The 24,591-nt window shown below is 41.1% G+C and overlaps 1 protein-coding gene across 4 annotated transcripts in view; it reads left to right on the top strand.

The window, feature by feature from the left end:
- The window catches only part of trim3b (tripartite motif containing 3b), a 143,758-nt gene that overhangs the window by 48,940 nt on the left and 70,227 nt on the right, over positions 1–24,591 (top strand). For 3 of the 4 annotated variants that reach the window (XM_034178290.1, XM_034178288.1, XM_034178292.1), the window contains exon 2: positions 21,049–21,218. In XM_034178290.1, coding sequence (XP_034034181.1) covers positions 21,085–21,218 — 134 coding nt within the window. In that variant the 5' untranslated portion in view covers positions 21,049–21,084. Of the gene's footprint in view, positions 1–6,651; positions 6,857–21,048; positions 21,219–24,591 lie in introns of those variants that run through there. The other variant, XM_034178289.1, reaches the window with a different exon arrangement.

The following is a 24,591-nucleotide window of genomic DNA, read 5'->3' as shown; positions in this document are numbered from 1 at the left end:
GTCACATGACATGGATTATTTGTACGATTTGATACAGAGAGGACACGCACATCCAAAACACATAAAAGGCATGCTGGATCAAGAAAAATTATACCAAAAAAGAGAACCTGGAAAGCTGGAACATACCAGCTTGTTCCAGCTTTCATGAAATATTCGTACCATTGAACTCACAAACATTCATTATTTGTATACTATATAACGACTGAGTGTATCCTTGTCATTTGATTGGTGCTTTGTATGTCACGTGACATGGATTATTCATCCCATTTGTGTTGCATTTAGCATGTAAACATAGTTCCATTTACCGTGCAAATTTGGTTCCATACGTTTTGTACCATTGCACGCGAACCTCGCCCATGCACAAACTAATGTGGGCGGCCTTTAGCTAAACATGGCAGAGTTTCCTTTGCTGAAGGACGACCATTTGAAAGCGCTAAGTCATGGTGCTAATTCTTCCAACACACACACGCACAAATCCACAACGCCATAAGCCGTCTGGAGGCATGAAGAACTGTTAGGATGAAAAGCTGGACAAATTTCTGATGCAGCTTTTCGCTGGACTGAGGACTTACACAAAGTCCTTTCTTTTTTTTTTTTGAAGTATGACAGACTAACTGTTTTTCCAAGTTGACTGAGGACAATTTTGGACTCCTATTTAAAGTTTGTGTTGGACTGTTGATTTCAAAGCACCACACCAAAATGTAAGTCCCTTTTCTGTTGTTTATAAAATCATATAATGTCAAATGACAATCTATTTTAACCGTTATATAAATCAAATCAAATCAATTCAAATCAATTTCATTTATATAGCGCCAAATCACAACAAACAGTTGCCCCAAGGCTTCATATTGCAAGGCAAAGCCATACAATAATTACAGAAAAACCCCAACTGTCAAAACAACCCCCTGTGAGCAAGCACTTGGCGACAGTGGGAAGGAAAAACTCTCTTTTAACAGGAAGAAACCTCCAGCAGAACCAGGCTCAGGGAGGGGCAGTCTTCTGCTGGGACTGGTTGGGGCTGAGGGAGAGAACCAGGAAAAAGACATGCTGTGGAGGGGAGCAGAGATCAATCACTAATGATTAAATGCAGAGTGGTGCATACAGAGCAAAAAGAGAAAGAAACACTCAGTGCATCATGGGAACCCCCCAGCAGTCTAAGTCTATAGCAGCATAACTAAGGGATGGTTCAGGGTCACCTGATCCAGCCCTAACTATAAGCTTTAGCAAAAAGGAAAGTTTTAAGCCTAATCTTAAAAGTAGAGAGGGTGTCTGTCTCCCTGATCCGAATTGGGAGGTGGTTCCAGAGGAGAGGAGCCTGAAAGCTGAAGGCTCTGCCTCCCATTCTACTCTTACAAATCAATTTTCAAATCAAATCAAATCAATTTTATTTATAAAGCGCCAAATCACAACAAACAGTTGCCCCAAGGCGCCTTATATTGTAAGGCAAGGCCATACAATAATTACGGAAAAACCCCAACGGTCAAAACGACCCCCTGTGAGCAAGCACTTGGCGACAGTGGGAAGGAAAAACTCCCTTTTAACAGGAAGAAACCTCCAGCAGAACCAGGCTCAGGGAGGGGCAGTCTTCTGCTGGGACTGGTTGGGGCTGAGGGAGAGAACCAGGAAAAAGACATGCTGTGGAGGGGAGCAGAGATCAATCACTAATGATTAAATGCAGAGTGGTGCATACAGAGCAAAAAGAGAAAGAAACACTCAGTGCATCATGGGAACCCCCCAGCAGTCTAAGTCTATAGCAGCATAACTAAGGGATGGTTCAGGGTCACCTGATCCAGCCCTAACTATAAGCTTTAGCAAAAAGGAAAGTTTTAAGCCTAATCTTAAAAGTAGAGAGGGTGTCTGTCTCCCTGATCTGAATTGGGAGCTGGTTCCACAGGAGAGGAGCCTGAAAGCTGAAGGCTCTGCCTCCCATTCTACTCTTACAAACCCTAGGAACTACAAGTAAGCCTGCAGTCTGAGAGCAAAGCGCTCTATTGGGGTGATATGGTACTATGAGGTCCCTAAGATAAGATGGGACCTGATTATTCAAATCCTTATAAGTAAGAAGAAGAATTTCAAATTCTATTCTAGAATTAACAGGAAGCCAATGAAGAGAGGCCAATATGGGTGAGATATGCTCTCTCCTTCTAGTCCCTGTCAGTACTCTAGCTGCAGCATTTTGAATTAACTGAAGGCTTTTCAGGGAACTTTTAGGACAACCTGATAATAATGAATTACAATAGTCCAGACAAGAGGAAATAAATGCATGAATTAGTTTTTCAGCATCAGTCTGAGACAAGACCTTTCTAATTTTAGAGATATTGTGCAAATGCAAAAAAGCAGTCCTACATATTTGTTTAATATGCGCTTTGAATGACATATCCTGATCAAAAATGACTCCAAGACTTCTCACAGTATTACTAGAGGTCAGGGTAATGCCATCCAGAGTAAGGATCTGGTTAGACACCATGTTTCTAAGATTTGTGGGGCCAAGTACAATAACTTCAGTTTTATCTGAGTTTAAAAGCAGGAAATTAGAGGTCATCCATGTCTTTATGTCTGTAAGACAATCCTGCAGTTTAGCTAATTGGTGTGTGTCCTCTGGCTTCATGGATAGATAAAGCTGAGTATCATCTGCGTAACAATGAAAATTTAAGCAATGCTGTCTAATAATACTGCCTAAGGGAAGCATGTATAAAGTGAATAAAATTGGTCCTAGCACAGAACCTTGTGGAACTCCATAATTAACCTTAGTCTGTGAAGAAGAGTCCCCATTTACATGAATAAATTGTAATCTATTAGATAAATATGATTCAAACCACCGCAGCGCAGTGCCTTTAATACCTATGGCATGCTCTAATCTCTGTAATAAAATTTTATGGTCAACAGTATCAAAAGCAGCACTGAGGTCTAACAGAACAAGCACAGAGATGAGTCCACTGTCTGAGGCCATAAGAAGATCATTTGTAACCTTCACTAATGCTGTTTCTGTACTATGATGAATTCTAAACCCTGACTGAAACTCTTCAAATAGACCATTCCTCTGCAGATGATCAGTTAGCTGTTTTACAACTACCCTTTCAAGACTTTTTGAGAGAAAAGGAAGGTTGGAGATTGGCCTATAATTAGCTAAGATAGCTGGGTCAAGTGATGGCTTTTTAAGTAATGGTTTAATTACTGCCACCTTAAAAGCCTGTGGTACATAGCCAACTAATAAAAACAGATTGATCATATTTAAGATCGAAGCATTAATTAATGGTAGGGCTTCCTTGAGCAGCCTGGTAGGAATGGGGTCTAATAAACATGTTGATGGTTTGGAGGAAGTAACTAATGAAAATAACTCAGACAGAACAATCGGAGAGAAAGAGTCTAACCAAATACCGGCATCACTGAAAGCAGCCAAAGAGAACGATATGTCTTTGGGATGGTTATGAGTAATTTTTTCCCTAATAGTTAAAATTTTATTAGCAAAGAAAGTCATGAAGTCATTACTAGTTAAAGTTAAAGGAATACTTGGCTCAATAGAGCTCTGACTCTTTGTCAGCCTGGCTACAGTGTTGAAAAGAAACCTGGGGTTGTTCTTATTTTCTTCAATTAGTGATGAGTAGTAAGATGTCCTAGATTTACGGAGGGCTTTTTTATAGAGCAACAGACTCTTTTTCCAGGCTAAGTGAAGATCTTCTAAATCTTCTAAATATACTCAACAAAAATATTAACGCAACACTTTTGGTTTTGCTCCCATTTTGTATGAGATGAACTCAAAGATCTAAAACTTTTTCCACATACACAATATCACCATTTCCCTCAAATATTGTTCACAAACCAGTCTAAATCTGTGATAGTGATCACTTCTCCTTTGCTGAGATAATCCATCCCACCTCACAGGTGTGCCATATCAAGATGCTGATTAGACACCATGATTAGTGCACAGGTGTGCCTTAGACTGTCCACAATAAAAGGCCACTCTGAAAGGTGCAGTTTTGTTTTATTGGGGGTGGGGATACCAGTCAGTATCTGGTGTGACCACCATTTGCCTCATGCAGTGCAACACATCTCCTTCGCATAGAGTTGATCAGGTTGTCAACTGTGGCCTTTGGAATGTTGGTCCACTCCTCTTCAATGGCTGTGTGAAGTTGCTGGATATTGGCAGGAACTGGTACATGCTCTCGTATACGTCGGTCCAGAGCATCCCAACATGCTCAATGGGTGACATGTCCGGTGAGTATGCCGGCCATGCAAGAACTGGGACATTTTCAGCTTCCAAGAATTGTGTACAGATCCTTGCAACATGTGGCCGTGCATTATCCTGCTGCAACATGAGGTGATGTTCTTGGATGTATGGCACAACAATGGGCCTCAGGATCTCGTCACGGTATCTCTGTGCATTCAAAATCCAATCAATAAAATGCACCTGTGTTCTTCGTTCATAACAGATGCCTGCCCATACCATAACCCCAACGGCACTATGGGCCACTCGATCCACAACATTGACATCAGAAAACCGCTCACCCACACGACGCCACACACACTGTCTGCCATCTGCCCTGGACAGTGTGAACCGGGATTCATCCGTGAAGAGAACACCTCTCCAACCTGCCAAACGCCAGCGAATGTGAGCATTTGCCCACTCAAGTCGGTTACGACGACGAACTGGAGTCAGGTCGAGACCCCGATGAGGACGACGAGCATGCAGATGAGCTTCCCTGAGATGGTTTCTGACAGTTTGTGCAGAAATTCTTTGGTTATGCAAACCGATTGTTTCAGCAGCTGTCCGAGTGGCTGGTCTCAGACGATCTTGGAGGTGAACATGCTGGATGTGGAGGTCCTGGGCTGGTGTGGTTACACGTGGTCTGCGGTTGTGAGGCTGGTTGGATGTACTGCCAAATTCTCTGAAACGCCTTTGGAGACGGCTTATGGTAGAGAAATGAACATTCAATACACGAGCAACAGCTCTGGTTGACATTCCTGCTGTCAGCATGCCAATTGCACGCTCCCTCAAATCTTGCGACATCTGTGGCATTGTGCTGTGTGATAAAACTGCACCTTTCAGAGTGGCCTTTTATTGTGGACAGTCTAAGGCACACCTGTGCACTAATCATGGTGTCTAATCTGATATGGCACACCTGTGAGGTGGGATGGATTATCTCAGCAAAGGAGAAGTGCTCACTATCACAGATTTAGACTGGTTTGTGAACAATATTTGAGGGAAATGGTGATATTGTGTATGTGGAAAAACTTTTAGATCTTTGAGTTCATCTCATACAAAATGGGAGCAAAACCAAAAGTGTTGCGTTTATATTTTTGTTGAGTGTATAAAACAAATAATGAATTTTTTTTTTTACATTCTTTCAGGGGAGGTGATGGTGTAGTGGTTAAGCATTGGGCTTGAGACCAGAGAATCCTTGGTTCAAATCCCAGCCTGACCAGAAAATCATTAAGGGCCCTTGGGCAAGGTCCTTAATCCCCTAGTTGCTCCTGGTGCATAGTGAGCACCTTGTATGGCAGCACCCTGACATCGGTGTGAATGTGACGCATTATTGTAAAGCGCTTTGCGTGTCTGATGCAGATGTCGCAACTGCTTCCATTTATTAAATGTAAAAGAAATCTTGTAATAAATTTTCAAATCTAGGTCACAGATCTGGATCCAGTTGAGATTGGAGGATGATTAAACTCCAGTGATGACCTGCAAAAGAATAAAATATTCTGAAATCCCTGACCCACATTTAAGCGTGCATCTCTTCTTCTGTGACACCCGATGTCATGAACAGAATAGTAATCTGGGTGTTTTAAAGGACATGCACACCACAGCAACCTGCTGTCACAGGTAAACGGAGGAAACGGTGCACTCTGTGTGGGCCGGCGGTCAGCGGGAACCTCCCTGCAGACACCCACCACAGCAGTCTGGCCTGTGCGTTTCGGATGATCAGATTTTTGAAAGGTGCACGTGGGTGTGGAGGAAACGGAGCCAGCTGTGAGAGGCGGAGGCCTGGACTCAAGCCGCACAGATTAAATGTGGATTTATTTTGTCACAGCTCTTTTTTATTAAAAAGTCTTGAAATTAAAAATGCAATTTTTTTCTTTGGGGGTTAGATGAGTTTTGTTTAATCTCATCATAATGTACAATTTGATTGTAAAAACTGAACGTATGTTCCAAATGCTTTTGAAATGCTATTTGTTGTGTGTGTGTGTGTGTGTGTGTGTTTAACACTGTGTGTTATATAACTGTTGTGTTTGGCTGCACTGCATGTGTGCGTTTGTGCGCTTGCTTGGCAGAATGGTGATTCATTACTTCATAACTATAACTGGAGGCAAGACAATCCAAATGTTTAGAGGATCATGGGTAACCCCGCAGCTGTCCAAACCTGACCCTGCGCCCAGTGTTTTGAATTTCACGTAGAAACGTAATAATTGTGTAAAAGATTAAGATTTCATGCTGTCTTTCCAGCTAAGACATTTGGACATTCCTTCTTCTGGCGTATCCTGATCTCAACCGCTCACTCCCTCTGACCCATGTGAATTGTTGGCCTATGATGCAATCACTCTTCAGTGCTCGTTTTACCCTCCCGGCCAATCACAGCAGAGCAGTGTGCACCCAGCGCATGCTTGTAAAACAGCACTGACAGTAGGAGGAACTTTGAATTTTTGCAGGCCCTCCCTCTGCTTGCTGTCATTTTCTTTCAGCCTTTCTCAGGCTGTGTGTTGCACATTGCATGGAAACGGGAAAAGCCATAGAGAGGGGGAAAAGGAAGAGCGGTCAGCAGGGTGGAGGGCAGAAATCGGAATACTGTGGAATTCTGCTGATTCCTCACACCGAGCTGCTATGGAGACTTCCAGGTTGATCCGCTCACTAGCACTGACAGTAGGTCATTTTTCTCTCAACCCTCTGCGTGTGTCCATGTGTGCAAGCGTTCATATCTGTCATCAGATAGAGGAGTGTACCGTCGGTGTTTGTCCAACTTGTCAACACATTCATTGGAGTTACGCAGCTGGTTAAGCTTTGCCTTCCCACGTCTCACTCTTTATCTGTCTTCTTGTTGGACGTGAGAAGAGGAGCTTTAATTTTCTGCCTTTCCGCCACCGTAATGCCGTGAAGAAATAATTTTTTTTCTGAGAATATAGTGAATGTAATCTAACAGCATCTAAACTTCAGTGTTTCATTCCAGCTAAAAGTAAAGAGTTACAAAGGTTGTGCTGATCACAGAGCAGGTTGATGATTTCAGTGGTCACTTTAATAGATGTTTATATAACTACCTAGCAGTACCCAAATAGGTCTACACTATTTAACAACACTAGCCAGAGGACCCCAAACATATTATTTCATAATTTAATATTTAATATAATATTAAATATGGCCATAATATATGTTTTACTTATAGATTTCACCAGAGAGGTTGAAATATGCTGCTTTGCAACCTGAACATGGAAAGGTTAAGTCAGGTCAGGTCTTGGAGCATGCTGTACCCCGTGTTGCCACACCCACCACACTATAGAACCACGCTTGATCCTGATAAACATCCACCCAGCCAGACTATTGATCCATCCCAACCTTCCACCTGCCACAGCAGGTAGAAGAAGGACTGCATTTCTAAGCCAACGATAGTTCTCATTTACAGCTCAGTGGACTGAGACAAGACAGATTAAGCATCTTGTCTGAGGTAACAGATAGGTAGCATGGGCGGGATTTGAATGCAGGCCATCTCCTTTATCCTCTGAGCTAACTGCTCTACCAAGTCCTTTACAAAGTAAACCTGCCATGGTGATGGCTCTCCATCGGTGATGAGGAAGATAGTCTTTTGATCAATTCCCATGACAGGATTGTGGACACGGAGATAACTGAACAGGCCCAGCCTTGACGAACACTGCTTTTTACAGATGCTGCACAGGGTTACTGCAGGAACCTTCTGCTGGTCAGGATCTTGCGCTCTCTCCTTCCTGTTTCTCCTCTGTGTTGTTAGGATTCAATTCAATTTAGTTTCAATTTATTCTATTTGTTGTATAGCACCAAATCACAACAATACTGCCTCAAGGCACTTCACATGAGTAAGGTCTAACGTTACCAACCCAACCCAACCCAACCCAGACCAGCAGACCAGACCCACAGGGGTGACCCACTGCTTAGGCCATTCTAACAGTTACAAGGTTTTTACAGATTTTACAAGAATTTCTTAACAAACAGAAGAAATGGAAAACAGAAACAGAAGAGCAAACAGAAAAGACAGAAGAGCAACAAAAAGAGAGCTCTTAATTGAAACTAAAATGGTCCATCTCGGGTCTCTAATCCATAGATGTCCATGTCCAGCACCGGCAGGCTCCAGAGGTATGACCTGCAGTCACTGGTGCCATAGGCAGGGCATTCCCAGTTCAGTCTGGCACACTGGGGTGCAGGGCCAGCATCCATCATTTGTGTCCTCAGTGCCTCGGATAGAGAGAAAAAGAGCAGAACCAGTGGACCAGAAATAACTGTGCCTGAGGCAATAATTTACCAGCAGTAAATTGACAAGGAAGCAAAGAGATTACTAAGGTGGCCGCCGGCAGCTAGCCCTGTGGTTTACTACCTGTGCTTTAATTTTTTTGAAGACCTCCACTCCCATGCAGATTTTTGCTCATCAGCTAGCTTGTTCCTTTGCATGTTCTTTCCAGGTCTTCCAGTTGATGGAGCAGTTCATAAGGTTGTGCTTCTGGAGTTCCTTGTAGCGTTTCTTCTGCACTCCTCTGGACCGTTTTCCATCGCTCAGCTGAGAGTAGAAGATCTGCTTGGAAAATCAGCTGTCATCTATCATAACTTTGTGACCCACCCACCGAAACTGGCTCTTGATGATGGCACACTCTATGCTCTGTAGCTTGGCTTCAGCTAAGACACTGATGTTGGTACGGCAGTCTTCCCATGTGATGTGGAGGATACTCATCAGGCAACACTGGTGGAATTGCTTGAGGGTCTTCAGGTGGCAAACGTAGGTGATCCAGGTCTCAGACAGGGTGACCAGATGTCCCACTTTATGCGAGACAGTCCCACATTTCTATTAACTTTCACAAATTGCGATGGAGACCGGCATTGTTGTTGACAGTCAGGCTTCAGGTTTAACATTGTGTTTTATGATCTGAAATGGGCCATTTGTCAGATCATAAAACAAAAACTCAAAGTGGGACAGACCTCTACAGCAGGGTTGACATGACATCGGGTGCATAGACAAGGAATTTTGTCTTGTGTTGAAGGTTTCTGCTATTGAAAACACAGGTGCGTAGCTGGCCAAAGGCTGTTCCTGCACACTTGAGTCTGTGTTGGATCTCATAATTGATGTTGCCATTTGATATGGTTGCCCAGGTATGGAAAATAGGTCACATTCTCTAGGACCTGTCTGAGCAGTTTCACAGCAGGAAGGTTTCGATTACCCATGTTGGATGGAGGATAATACAGGATCTGTGTCTTCTTCAGGCTCATGTGAAGACCAAGCTTGGTGGAGGATTCATTGAATGTTTCAAAGATTTTCTGAAGACCTTCTGTAAAGGATGACATGCTGCTGTTTAGAAAATCTTCATCCAGGGTTGATCTAGAAATGTCCGTGCATGGGTTTAACGTGAAAATGTCTTTGCACACCAACAAACACATGGTCCTTGATAGATCCTTAGCCTGGTCTGATGACTGGAAAATCCTTGACAGTCGGGGTCTGAGGACCTGTTGCAGCATTCATTTGTCTTAACAGCCATGGGTTGACAAGCAATCACCTCCTCCACCTGATCTGCCGTTGAGTACTTCTTGTTTCACCAGAGTCATGTTAGCCATCTCATGTTTAGTGTTACACAAGGTCCCAACCATATTTCACCCCAGCAGGCAATCCCGTACTTAATCCATTACGCCAGTGCCATGACATGGACAAGGAGTTGGGTTTTGACACCCAACAATGCAACTATATAACTATATAATACAATGATCTGAATCTCTCTAAGCAAGTATGCATTTAACATAAAGTACTTCCAGTGATACCAAATTATTCTGCAAATAGGCCTACAGTGGTACCAAAGACATCTCACAACCATACACTAAGAGTGGATGCACCAAGAACCAAAGACCAACAAGCACAAGGATGCTAAAAGAGAATCAACATCTAGCCAATAATTACAGTATGCACCTTTATAGGTGGACCGCATTTAAAGAAGTGGTAAAGGTGATAAAAGTGGCCATGGTATGATGGCCAGTTCCTTTCCTTGCTGCCTTATCACTTCCCCATCGATTAGTTACTAAGTATCCATTTTACTGCTGGGTGGGCAGCAGCCCAGGTAACACCAAACATTTTGGTAATGCTCCTCTGTTGTTCTCTTTTGGTTGCATTGTAGGATAACATTCTAAGAACGCAATGGGAACATTCCCAGAACATTTTTAGGTAATGTTTTTTCCAAAACGTTCTAATAACCATGGAAAAACTCTGCACAATAAAGTTACTGTAACAATTTAAACTATGTTCTCATAACATTAACCAAACATTCTCACAACATTATTAAAACATTATCTGGGCTGTTAGCCTTTTTTGGACAGCAGCTTGTATGAGTATGAGGCATTTAGAAATTCTGTGGATACTGAAGTGACCAAAATGTCCATTTCCATGCATCATGCAAATCTGCTGATAGGTGGAGACACAGTAGGAGTTTCACAGCTTCCGTGACATTCCCTCGCTGTGGCCAAAATGCCCTGAAAAATTATTGTGAGCCTACTCTCCACATGTAATTTGTGTTCCATGCCCGATTTCCAACAACTTTCCTCTTATTTTGTCTGTGTACTAAAAGTGTGAATTTCTCCCAGTTTGAAGTTGATTAACACAACATAAAAAAGGAATAGAAGAAATACATAAAATCTGTAGCTGCATTGTTAACAGCAGAAAGTACTACACTACAAGCTATGACAGCTGCTCCTTATGGCCACACAACTTTGAAAACCCATCTTGGAAGCTAAACTGAGGCGGTTTCTGGTGAGTATCTGGATGGGAGACTGCTTGACCGTACCATGTAAGCATTCTTTTACAGCAGCTGGTGCAACTGTGAAGCATTTGAAAAGTCCTTGGATTGAGTGTCCATGTCCACTTTCCACCATCTTACGTTTTCCAAAATGCTCTTGTAACCAAGGAAAATCTCCACACAATAACATTACTATAACTTTATCAACTAATGTTCTCATAACGTTTGGGACTCTGATGAGGGTGGTCACATCTCCTCCACTCTCCCTTATCTCCTTTCTACGCTTTAACCTTCAAGTCCCTACTTCACCAGACTGTGAATTCCTCAAATTATACTGGATTCTGGATCTATTGGACTACTATTGGATTAACCATGGAATTGATTATCTGGTCTCTGAATGCTATTGACACCATTTTTTCTACAAGAAGGTCAGGACCGGGGGATCCTACCTGCCCAGATGGAACGTATCCTGCGGGCTATGTTCTAGCGTGTGGCATGCTTGGTGCCTTTCTCCATTGAGGACGTCGAGAATTTATTCATTTTTGGTCTTGTGGTAGCAGGGCTGGTACTTTCTGGCTTATGTGCTGCCCTGATCTACCGGAAAATTGGCAAGATGGCGGCATCAAGAACCACGGCCCCTCGCTTGTCCGTCATGATTAATGAGGTTGGTAAGGCAGTGCATTCTCAGACTGCAATGACTCTTGAACTCAGACGCAAATTGGATGACATCTTGGAGCAGATGTGTGCCTTGCAGTTGAAGTTGAAGATTTCAGAGGCCGGTGAATATTCTTAATTCATAATTGGGAATATTCTTACTTCATAATTGGGATTTGGTTGTTCAAGTGGAACTGTTAAAAAGTGTTTTTCACTGCTCAAACCATAACACTACAGGTTTATCAAGCCTGAAGGTCAAATTGCCCGACTGTTTTCCCTCCAGAGGAATTTCTTCGGCCTGGGGATCATTTGGCTGTTTCTTATCTCAACTCACAAAGATAATAAAAGCAGTTTATTATCTTTGTTAGTTGTTGAGCTGCTTTTCACAGGACTGAAATGGTAAATGGTAAATGGACTGCATTTATATAGCGCTTTTCCATCTGCATCAGACGCTCAAAGCGCTTTACAATTATGCCTCACATTCACCCCGATGTCAGGGTGCTCCCATACAAGGCACGCACTACACACCGGGAGCAATAGGGGATTAAAGGCCTTGCCCAAGGGCCCTTAGTGATTTTCCAGTCAGGCGGGGATTTGAACCCATGATCTTCTGGACTCAAGCCCAACACCTTAACCACTAGACCATCACTTCTCCTAAGCATGATCCATTACCTCCCCCCACCCGCCTCCTATCCCCCATCAACACTCCCCACTCCGGCGTCTGCTCATGTCATTCCTTTCCCCTTCTACAGGGGCGGTGCAGTTTTAGCTGCAGCCCCCGTTACTCCCCCCAAGCCGACAGCAGCGCATCTCACTAAAGTAGTGAATGATCTTCTGCGAGTAATGGACTCAGACACCACTACGGTTCTGGTGTTGTTAGATCTCAGTGCTGCGTTTGATACCGTGGATCATCATATTTTGCTCAATAGGTTGGAGAATTTTTTGGGGATTACTGGACGTGCCCTTGCCTGGTTGACGTCATATCTGTCCAGTTGTTCTCAATGTGTCTTGTATAATGGCACTACCTCTGACCTTGCTGACATGAGATTTGGGGTTCCACAGGGATCTGTTTTAGGCCCCTTGCTTTTCTCCCTGTATGTGGCACCCCTTGGGCATATACTGCAGAGTTTTGGGATTGACTTTCATTGTTCTGCTGATGATACTCAGTTGTACATGCCGATAACTGCGGGAAATCTCACTCCCATAAAATCCCTGGAGGACTGTCTTCTATCAGTGAGAAGTTGGATGTCTAGTAACTTCCTACTTTTAAACTTTGATAAGACTGAAATGATGGTTCTTGGTCCAGCGAGACATCGGCATCAGTTTGACCAGCTGGCGCTCAGCATGGGTTCCTGTGTCATACATCATACGGACAAAATGAGGAACCTTGGTGTCATTTTTGATCCCACGTTGTCTTTTGACCTCCACATCAGGGATGTTACTAGGACTGCTTTTTTCCATCTGAGAAATATAGCGAGGATCTGCCCCATCCTGTCCATGGCTGATGATGAGACCCTGATTCATGCTTTTGTTTCTTCTAGACTAGATTATTGTAATGTTCTATTTTCAGGGTTACCACAGTCCAGCATTAGGGGTCTTCAGCTGGTTCAGAACGCTGCCGCCAGACTTCTGACACGTAGCAGAAGGTCTGAACATATCACACCCATTTTGGCATCTTTGCACTGGCTCCCTGTCTCTGTGAGAGCAGATTTTAAGGTTTTGTTATTGACTTATAAGGTTGTTCATGGACTGGCGCCATCTTATCTGGCTGATCTGGTGGAACTCTTTGTGCCGGCCCGGGCTTTGTGGTCGCAGGATGCAGGACTTCTCTGTGTTCCCAGGGTGAAGAAGAATTCAGCAGGTCAAAGAGCCTTTTTGTATTGTGCACCCACCCCGTGGAACAGTCTTCCTGTGACCGTGAAGCAGTCTGAGTCTGTGGACATTTTTAAGTCAAGACTCAAAACCTATTTTTATTCTCTTTCTTATGGATAGTTTTTATTTTTTATTTGTTTTATTCTTTTACTTCTGTTTTATTTATGTATTAGAATTTTTTATTCATTTTTAATTATTTATTCAATTTTATGTTGACTTGTTTTATGTAAGGTGCCTTGAGACGGCTTTTGCTGTGAATTGGCGCATTATAAGCTAAGTAAATCTCAGGATTACTGCGTGGCCTTCACCCACTTGCCTCAATTCGGATAACGGACTTCTTCAAACTTAGTGCACAGAAACAATGTCAAATGTGTATGTGCTGTCTTTAATTCTGATGTGTGCCATTATTACGGTAAACAAGTAATAACTGTGGACTAATTGCTGTCTGAGGTAACTGGAGTGTAAACATAATTTCTCCACTGTGAGATCAGTAAAGTATATCTCATCTCATCTCATCTCATCTCAAATGTTAAATTGTTACCTGTGAGGGGAGCTCAAAACCTTTATGAGTTCCAAAATTGTGAATTCTGTAACTTTTGTCTCATTCTAGTTACAGTTCTGTTTGGGACTGACCACAACTCAGCTGGTAGAATTACATCATATTATGTACTGATGCTATTAATCAACAGTTCACAGCATATTGCTTAATCTCTGGTACCATTTTTACCCGATGGTCATATTTTGGCCATCTGGTAAAAATGGTATTGCAAAGACTTTGCATCTGTCCGTCCGTTTGTGCTCAGCATAACGCCAGTCCTATTACTCCCAGGGTCTTCAAATTCATAGGGAACAACATTCTTGGGACACAGACCTTGGACAAGTTCAAAGATGGCTAACCTTGACGTATTCTAAGGGGTGAAAAGGTCACATTCTTTCTACGCACTCTTTCATTGATTACATGCTCATATGGCTGAGGGTATGTGATGTCCGGAGTCCTATCTATATGTGGTTTTGTCCTACCCTGCTGCAATTCAAATTTAAACTTTGACTCTGTACTCTCTGAACTTGTAGCCAAGCCTGTTCGTTACATGGTCACGGTTTCTTAAAGCATCAAAGCTGAGCATTGTGGTCCACTTATGAGTTTGAGTAGGTATGAATGCAGCTGGGAAAACACACACACACACACACCGGGATGCAACTCTAGCGGGAGCATAAGGTGTTAAGGTGTGCACATGTCATGTACAGGCATGCTTCTGGACTGTACTTGGCGTCGATTTTATAAAGAGATTAACACAGTCAGTCAGGCACTTTGGGAAGGATGTATGGATACAAAAAGTATTTTCTAGTAGGACTTAAGGTTAAGCAGTAAATGCGAACAAAATATTTAAAAATTCTTTTTTTTTTATTTGGTTGCCCATAAATTATTGATTTTTCTGTGACTAACACAAAGGTGAAAAACTGATGGTTTTCAGTTTTGTGCTATTCTTCTTTTACCACCATGTTTTGTGAAGGAATGCTTAATTGTAATGTATGTTTTTTGTAGTCTTCCATTAAAAAGTTAATTGATTTAGAATGTGGTTGTTAGAACTTTACCAACGTAATATAGAGAGCAATAGTTTTCCCTCTTATCTCACAGAGCTCGTGGAACCTTATCTACCTTCCTGTGCCCAAGGTTCACACTCTTAATGCTTTTACTGTTTGTCCTAAAGGTGAAAAAGAAGTCAGCAGGCTACAGGGCTTTTTCATATCTTGGTCTTATTGCGTGGCATATGGTTCCACACTTTTCAGAGTTAAATTAATACTACTGTATATGCAAGTAGAGTGTAAAACATACAACATTCTTCTAGATTTTGAATGGATGAATGAATGAATGAATGAATGAATGAATGAATGGATTTATTCGGCACACACACAAATCCGAAAGAACAGAAACATACCAATAATATGAATGTTATATAAACAAGCCTTTAATTTTGTAACTTTCAGCAGTGTGGTTTTCAACACCAAACAAAGTATATGGGATTTAAAATTGTAAGTGTTTGGCTATTCACTAAGGGAACACTGTATACAGATGCATGAGCTTAGGTTTAAACCCACAACTTTCTGGTTAGATGTGACAGCACTGTCATTGCACCATCATTAGAAAGTTCCAACATCATCAGGATCATCATTATCAGGATCAACATCATTATCAGGATCAAGGGTGTTTTTTTTTTCCTCTCAACTCCTGGAAAAAAAATGTAAATTTACATTTGCAAAGAGTTGAATCAACATCGGTCAACTCTGAGAAATAATACTCACACTTTGCAAAGCAAGAGTGTTAAAATAGCACTTTAAGAGTTAAAATCATCTTTAAAAGTTTGATTCTGAGATTTTAATGCTATAGTTTTTGTTCAAATTCCTGTAACTTTATTGGTATGGTTTAATTCTTGTTTAGATATTGTTTTTACATATTCAACAAATGAGTTTTCAAGGCCTTTTGTTCTTGTGTGTCTGTTTTAAGTATTCTTACTGTATTTTGCATTGTTTGTATTGCACTCATGCACAATGCATTATTATTTACAGTCACTTAATTTTCTGTTAACACGGACCGACTACAAATAGACCTTTTCAAAGTAAACTGTACCGTAAACAAACAACATGTTCCAATAATCCTAAAATCCCGGATCTTATTTTAGGCTGACTGTCATTGCTTCCTCGTGGTTTGCTACCCACTAACGCAACTGTCTAAATTTAGACAGACATCATCACATAATGACACTGTTAGCAGAACGACAGTAACGGGAAAAACTGTAACCATGCGGAGTGTTTTCACACAATGTTGTCATGAAAGAACATTCTGTAGTTGATCCTTCACTGCGAGACGTTGAAATGTCTTTTTGTCACTCTCCTGGAGACAACCGGTTCCTCTTGAAGTGCCAGATGTAAGCACGGGATTGAAGTTGAACAATGCCTCTTCAGATTTGCACAAAGCCATAAGCGACTTATGAACAGCATAATCGCTTCCATCAGTCGCCCTGCTACTGCCAAGCCAGGGTGTCAATGTGCCAAGTCTTTCTCGTGGCCTACAGCTTAAGAAGTGTCCTTTACTGCTACATTCTAGACATGGTGTGACAGTAGAACTGGAAGACGTATTGCAGGGAAGTATGTTTTCATGCAAAGTTTTCTTGTACAGTGAGCAGTAACTGACAGTAAATGATGAGCAGATGCAAAGGAGTGTGTGTTGCGTTAGATTTAATGATAGATGCCGGGGGGGGATCAGGATCAGGTTGACTGATTGCACCACTGCTCATGGAATCAGTACATATTCCATATTCTTTGCTTTTGCTTTAAATTTCAATTTCAATTTATTTTCATTTATATAGTGCCAAATCACAACAGAGTTGCCTCAAGGCGCTTCACACAAGTAAGGTCTAACCTTACTAACCCCCAGAGCAACAGTGGTAAGGAAGAGCTCCCTCTGAGGAAGAAACCTCAAGCAGACCAGATTCAAAGGGGTGACCCTCTGCTTGGGCCATGATACAGACATAAATTACAGAACAATTCACAAAACCAATCTACAGGAAATGCTGTTGGTGCACAAGACAGGAGGGTCTCCAGCACAAATACCACACCCATCTCTGGATGGCGCTGCACCTTAAACAGAGAGAAAAAACAGAATCAGACATCAGAAAGGCAAGAAATACTGTATAATTTGTCAGCATTAAACAACAAGAAAAACAAGAAATACTAAGGTGATCACCGGCCACAAGCCCTAAGCTTCACTATAAGGCCCAGAATTTAGGTAAAGTTGAGGCCGCGGCCCGCTCCAATTACTAATAAAATGAATTAAAGGAGTAAAAAGCGTAGAACTATACTATGCCAGCTTGAAAGTCTCCACAGAATCTGACTGTTTTATTGATGCAAAGAGATCATTCCACAGAACAGGGGCACAATAAGAGAACGTTCTATGACTTGCAGACTTTTTATTCACCCTAGGGATACAAAGTAGTCCTGCACCCTGAGAACGTAAAGCCTGGGTCGGTACATCAGGTTTAATTAGATCAGCTAGGTAGGGAGGTGCCAGTCCATGAACAATTTTATAGACTAGTAGCAGAACCTTAAAATCTGATCTCACTGGGACAGGAAGACAGTGAAGGGATGCCAAAATGGGTGTAATGTGGTCGAACTTTCTGCTTCGTGTCACAAGTCTGGCTGCAGCATTTTGAACCAATTGGAGACCCCTAATGCTAGACTGCGGTAAACCAGAAAATAAAACATTGCACTAGTCCTATCTAGAAGAGATAAAGGCATGGATCAGGGTCTCAGCATCAGCCACAGACAGGATGAAATCAGACAGTATTCCAACATCCAACATTAATGTGTTGAAGTCATGTCTGATGTACAGTATGAATAATATATGTGCTGACCTACTAAGAAAATATGGTTGGTCTGCACTACTGGATCCAGTTAATAATAATAAAAAAAGACATGTATGAAATGTATTTTTACTGATGAAACCTCACCTTCATGTATGAATTTTCAGATTGGCTGTTTTCAATTTTTCGTGTGCAGGTCACAGACCAGCTCAGTCTCATGTTTTTTTTCATGCTCCCGTCACGAAATGAGTCACATTTTCGTGACGGTGTTTTTTTAACTCACTATTACTAACCCTCCTACCCCCAACCCCTACACCCTGCTCCTTCCCCCCACCCTAACCATAACCACCCTGATCCCCCGCTTTACTTTTAATTTCATGCAGCTATTACGGAATGAATTAGAATGAATTTGTGTTGCCGTGACAAAAATGAGGCGCTTTTCATTAGAATATCACAAACCAATAGATTAATGTATATTTCGTGCTGCTGAATCACGACTTGCCATGAGACCGGGTTGCACAGACACAGCCAGAAGCATATGCTGTTGTGGGACCTTTAACATATCTATCTGTGTGAGGACTCACACCGGCGAACACGAAAGTAGGCCACATTATGTATGAAGTCACCAGTGCAGAGTGTTGCTAGGCAGAGTAGATCCAGCTGTATTTCTGTACTGATGATATTGTATAATATATTTCATGGAGTTAGTGCTAGGCATATCACCGGCATAACTTCAATGTAAAACCAGGGTGAACCCGGTGAAGCAAGGTTTGTGGATAGTGTGTCATCTAATAGCACTCTGGATGTGAATTACTGCAAGTTGAAATTGCTTTGTCAAATGATTGATACATGAAATATATATAAATAACTCACATTATTAGAGCCATGCCACTCTGAACACCTGATGCTGTCAGATCCTAGGTTAAAGGGGAACTAAGTAAATTTTGATCTAAATTTTACAGTTTAGGAGTAACTGAGGGGTAACTGAGGTCCCCCCCCAGGGACCTCATAGTAGAAAATCACACTTGCAACTTCAGGGACACTGACCCGGTGTCTTGTGAATGAGAGTCTCGGGTCTCGCGAGACAGACAAACTGCTTTACTGCACTACAACAACACATACATGCCCTGCTGTTGAGGCACCGGGGTGCTAACGGCTACAAGAACAAGCCAACAAAGGTTTTATTTCTTATATGTTTATAATCATGGCAGAGCCAGCTAAAAACCAAAGAAAAAACCACAACAACAACAACAACAACAAAATAAGAGTTTGAGGAAGAGAAAAACATTGTGACAGACCAAGGGGTCACAAAAGAGTCTGTCTTGTATCTCAGGGTCTTGTTCACGAGTGAGGGTAAATTAGAGCTAGAGATCAGTAGACAGATTGGGGCGACATCTGAATTTTTACAGAAGTTTTATTGGTCTGTCGTGGTGAAGAAGGAGCTGAGCAGGAAGGCAAGGCTCTCAATTTACCAGTTGATTTATGCTCCTATTCTCACCTATGGTCATGAGCTTTGAGTAATGACTGAAAAATAAGATCACAGATACAAGCTGCAGAAATGAGATTCCTCAGTCGGGTATCTGGGTTTACACTCCTGGACAGGGTGAGAAGCTCGATTATCCGTGAGGGACTCAGAGTAAAGTTTCTTTGCTTTGAAAGGAGCAAGTTAAGGTGGTTCGAGCATCTGGTGACGATGCTCCCTGGTCGTCTCCCTAAGGAGGCCTTCCAGGCACATCCAACCGGGAGGAGGCCCCGGGGAAGACCCAGGATGCAGTAGGGATTATATTTCCCAGCTGCCTTTGACATCCCCCTGGGAAGAGTTACAAGACATGACTGAGGATAGGGAAGTGTGGGATGATCTGCTTGCTCTGCTGCCACCATGACCTGGACCGGGATAAGTGGCTAAAAATGAGTGAATGAATGTACTCCAAAGCTCTAGGGGAAGAATACAGCCCAAAAAAAAAAAAAAAAAAAAAAAAAAGACCAAAGTTACTTAGTTCTCCTTTAAATAGAGTAAAGCCTGACTAGTACTTGGCTTTAAGACCACTTAGGAGCCCCAGGAGTTGTAGACATGCTTCTACGTGTAGAACTGTAATTAAGTCAGGAAGGCCATCAAGTGCCAAATTCCAATGTGGATCTCAAATGGAACCGCCATGGTGACCCCAACAACTGGGGGCAGCTGAAAACAACAACAAAAATCCATCACAAGGATGGAATTGTTTATTTGGTTTGAGTCATTTTAATGTCCACATCATGTGATTTCGTCATCTTAAATATGAATATTCTGTGGTTTCTTTGCTTCTCTTGGACAGTAAACTGAATATCTTTGGGTTGTGGACAAAACAAAACAATTGTGAATCTCATTTTGAGCTTTGAGAAAGACTGATAGACTTCTTTATTTGTTTATTTATTGCCATTTTTGATATTTTATGGACCAAAGAACTAATAAACTAATCCATAAAATAATCAACAGATTAACTGACAGTGTAAGCAATCATTAGTTGCAGCAGCATAAAATGTCAGAGTTTATTTCCTGTGTTTTTGTGTTTTGTCAAATCTGTTTGCAAGGTTTTCTTTCATAATTTTTCTTCCTTCCATAAATGCCTCTTTAATATTTTAAATATCCTTTAAATGTTGGGGTTGTTATTTGTAAAATAAATCATTTTTAAAATGATTAATGACTAAAAAGAAAAAAAAATTCAATGGATTCATTTTAAAAAATCCACAGATTAAGTGATTATAGAAACAATTGTTACTTGCATTAGTAGCATTTAATTTTGTACGTTATAGTTTTTTGGTTACATGCTTTCATTTGAAATGCATCTGTGGGTTTAAAGGTCAAGGTGTATTGTTGCATTTGGTGTGACCAGGAAATCTTGTTGTTGTTCATTTATTGTTGTGCATTTGTCATAAAATCTCATCTCTATCCACATGCTGCACTCATTATTCAGTTCCAAAGCCTCTGGCTTCCTTTATTTTCCTGCCTGGTGTGAGCTGAGCTGTTAATAAGATGCTGTACTGTTTGTCTGCATGCTTTTAGTTCTCTTTGAGCGTTTGTGTGGTATTAACCCAGAAATAAAACCATAACAATAGACATATTTCATCACTAATCATGGAATTAAAGAGCTTTGTTTGCCCACTTCCCAGTACTTGCAGAAGCTGAAACTAGGTGTGAATTTTTCTTACATACAAACAGAACTATTTCCACGTGTTTCTGCAGGCTAACGACTGCTGTTGACTTCGGAAGGCCTCAGTCATGGCGAAGCGCGAGTCCGGCAGCACCAGTCCTGTGGTGCGTCAGATAGACAAGCAGTTTCTGGTCTGCAGCATCTGTCTGGATCACTACTGCAACCCCAAGGTCCTGCCCTGCCTGCACACCTTCTGTGAAAGGTTAGTACCACTGGTTCACTAGGCTTTTCTGGAAAATGGTAAAAATGATAATTACCTACATTTAACAAAAGCTAAACCTGGTAAAAAGTGAACATGGATTTTTAGGTTTAAAACCCTTCCAAAAATATTCTGCACATGGTAGGTACAATGCTTTTTTGTTACTTTGAATTTGGGAAATTAGAGCACTGTGCTCGTACAGCGCAAACCTGCACCAACACTAGTTTCAAATTCCACAAAGTTTTACCTTGGAAAAAACTTTTCAAGGTCAAAGTCCTGTTAGAAGTGACTTTTCATGAGCTAAATTAGATGTGATCAAATGTCAGGAGTATTTAGTTCATGCACTTGAATCAACTGTGTTTCATGTGGGTGGTTGTTGTCAGGTTTTTTTTTTTTTTACTTTTTCAGTTTCTGAATTCTTTTTCAGTTAATTTTCACAGAACATTGGTTATCTCTGCTATGCACAATTTGTCATTGCTTTTTGGCACTTGGTTTCTGACTGATAACTGGAAGAAAAACAAACAGGCATAAAATTGGAACCTCCATCCAATTTTGGTGATGTAGGTGAATCCACAACAGAAAAATGAGAGCGATTGAGGCACTTTTTATTGAGATATAATGCAAAATGTAGACCAAATGGGCTTTTCAATATTAATCCACAATCCAGTTCAGATCTGCATCAAACTTTGTCAGGTGATAGTGAGTGCCAGTCTGCACATCACTTTCAAATATGAGAGTGATTGGGGCACATTTGATTAAGATATAATGTAAAATATACTTTTAAATGGGGTTTTCAATGTTAAATTCAAATGTCCACAAAATCCACAGTCCAGATCAGATTGGCATCAAACTTTGTCCGATGATAGTCAGTGCCCCTCTGCACCTCACTTTCAAATATGAGTGTGATTGGGGCACATTTGATTAAGATATAATGTAAAATATACTTTAAATGGGGTTTTTGATGTTAAATTTAAATGGCCACAAAATCTGTAATCTGGACCAGATCTGGATCAACCTTTGTCAGTCAATAAAGGATACCATCCTACATAATGCTGTCAAATATGAAAGAAAGTTGATGTTATTTGATAGAGTTATGATTTTTTGAAAATTTCTTCACTGTTAAAGATGGGGATTTTTCCAATTTTCCAAGATTTTCCAAGAAAAATGTGTTTCATTTTCAAACTTTTGCAACTTAAATCAAATCCTTGAGTAAATCATTCTCAGTTTGAAAATTCTCTGAAGTAATTACTCTGATACTTGTGAAACCTCAACTTTTTCACATCCCTGACCTAGACATGGTATCATCAAACAGATGAAAGTCTGAGGAAAGTCTGTGGACTTTCAGCACAATTATGATTAAGTTCCTTCAGAAGATGAGTGCAAGTGATGTTGACATACTTTGGGGTCTTTTTGTGACGAGAAAGCAGCGGAGGTTTTAGAAACACTTGCAGGTCACAGTAGGAGGATATAGAATCAAGAAGGGTATGCTGTGAGGTGCAAAGGATTAAAAGGATTATATTTCAGAGTGGTTTACAGCAAGTGTTTGAATATCCATATAGATTTTTAAAAATTCCTTTTTCCATGCTGAGATGTGAAGGGCATTTGCTCAGCAGAAGTAAATTTTAATCCCCAGATTTAATGTCTGACATCTGTGGCAAACAGATTTAATTCCAGAACTAAACATGACTTCATCCGACAGATTTTTCAGTAGTAGAAGGTAGGAAACCCTTATTTTCACTTTCATTCACTGCACTGGTAACAAAAATGCAGATGAGCGGGAGAGTGAGTGAGTGAGTCCATCCCAGCTAGATTGTGTTGACACAAACTTAAAAGCAATAAATGCTGTGATCTTGTACCACACCATATTAAAAGAACATATAATGAGGACAATCTCAGTTGCATTCAGTGACCTTTGATGCACCAGATCAATCCAAAAAGCAGCTTTGTTTTACCTATGTTATATCCTGTAGACATATCTGCCACCTGCTGGATGGATAGCGGATGCTTGACAAATGTTCAAAAATTAGAAACAGCTGTGGTTGAAGCTGCCACATAGTTTGTCTGTCTGCTGAACACTGGGCACATTGTCTGCTTGTTGTTGGACTATGCCCAAATAGCAAACTAAGCTAGAAATCATGGGGACAAATGCTATATGGGCAAATACAGGATGGCATGAAGAACAGAATAAGAAATCAAAACTGTAATGAAAGAATACGTAGAACATGCAGCTGGGGATGTTACAAAGGCTTGTTGTTAGTCCTGCACATTAGTGATGGTTAAATCAAAACATTGCTCTGGAACATTTTGAAACCTTTGCAACACCTACATTTCAAAACATATCAAAAGGACGACATGACAAACTGTGCTAAATGACACCCAAACAGTTTCAGAACAAATGTACTATGTTTTTGTTAGTTTGCAGTACAGTCACTTTCTTCTGCCTGAGAATAGCAATACAGCCCCACTGCTCCTCACCGCACCTCATGTTGTGACCAACACACTCATGGGCACACAGACGACTGCATGTACAGTTGCCATTTAAACAACATGGATGGGCTGAGTGAAAATTGCATCAGCTGGAAACAAGCCAGGACGACTGTACTGTGCTGTACAACGATTGGCATTTTGGTGCAAAATAGGGCCACATAGTTAAATAAAAATATAACATAATGCTAAAATACCCTCGGCTATATGAGCATTGTGTTCTTTGCAATTTGCAGTTGTTTCATTAATTATTAAGATCCTGTTATCTTGCGTACAATTTGTACATGTTCAATAAAGCCCCTCTATCAATCAGTCAATCAATCAATCATAAACAGCATTTACATTTTAATGGCATCTGCTGGAGGGAGTGTGTATATGTGGACATAAGGTTTTGACAAGAGTGGAAGTTAGCTTTGAGTTAGCAGAAGTTAGTGTGAAGGCTGACGTCCACGAAATGTCTTGTAAATGACTCCAGAGGTGTTATTAGGTTACAAAAACAGCATTTTCAGTTTTAGAAGTGTTTATTTTTTGCTAGCTTTTACATAATATATGAGAAAGGTGTTATATTTAGCCAAAAACGAAGTGAAGTTAGCAGCTAGCGACACCAGGAAGTGACTTCACCACACTAACGCCCATGAGTTCATACCATAAAAATAGGAACAGAGTGTGACTTTTTAACCTCTTAAAATAGCTCAAGGCTAGCCATCTTTGAACTTGTCCAAGGTCTGTGTCCCAAGAATGTTCCCTGTGAATTGGAAGACTCTGGCAGTAATAGAAGTGGACTTATGAAGAGCACAGACCAAGTCGCACTACTATATAAAATAAATGATAAAATAATAATGATAATAAAATAAATGAATCCCCAACTGGATTCAAATCAACTCCAAATTAC

Source organism: Thalassophryne amazonica, chromosome 9 (assembly GCF_902500255.1).
Source record: "Thalassophryne amazonica chromosome 9, fThaAma1.1, whole genome shotgun sequence".
Taxonomy (NCBI): domain Eukaryota; kingdom Metazoa; phylum Chordata; class Actinopteri; order Batrachoidiformes; family Batrachoididae; genus Thalassophryne; species Thalassophryne amazonica.
The sequence above is the reverse complement of the archived record's forward strand: the minus strand, read 5'-3'. Positions and strand labels throughout refer to the sequence as shown.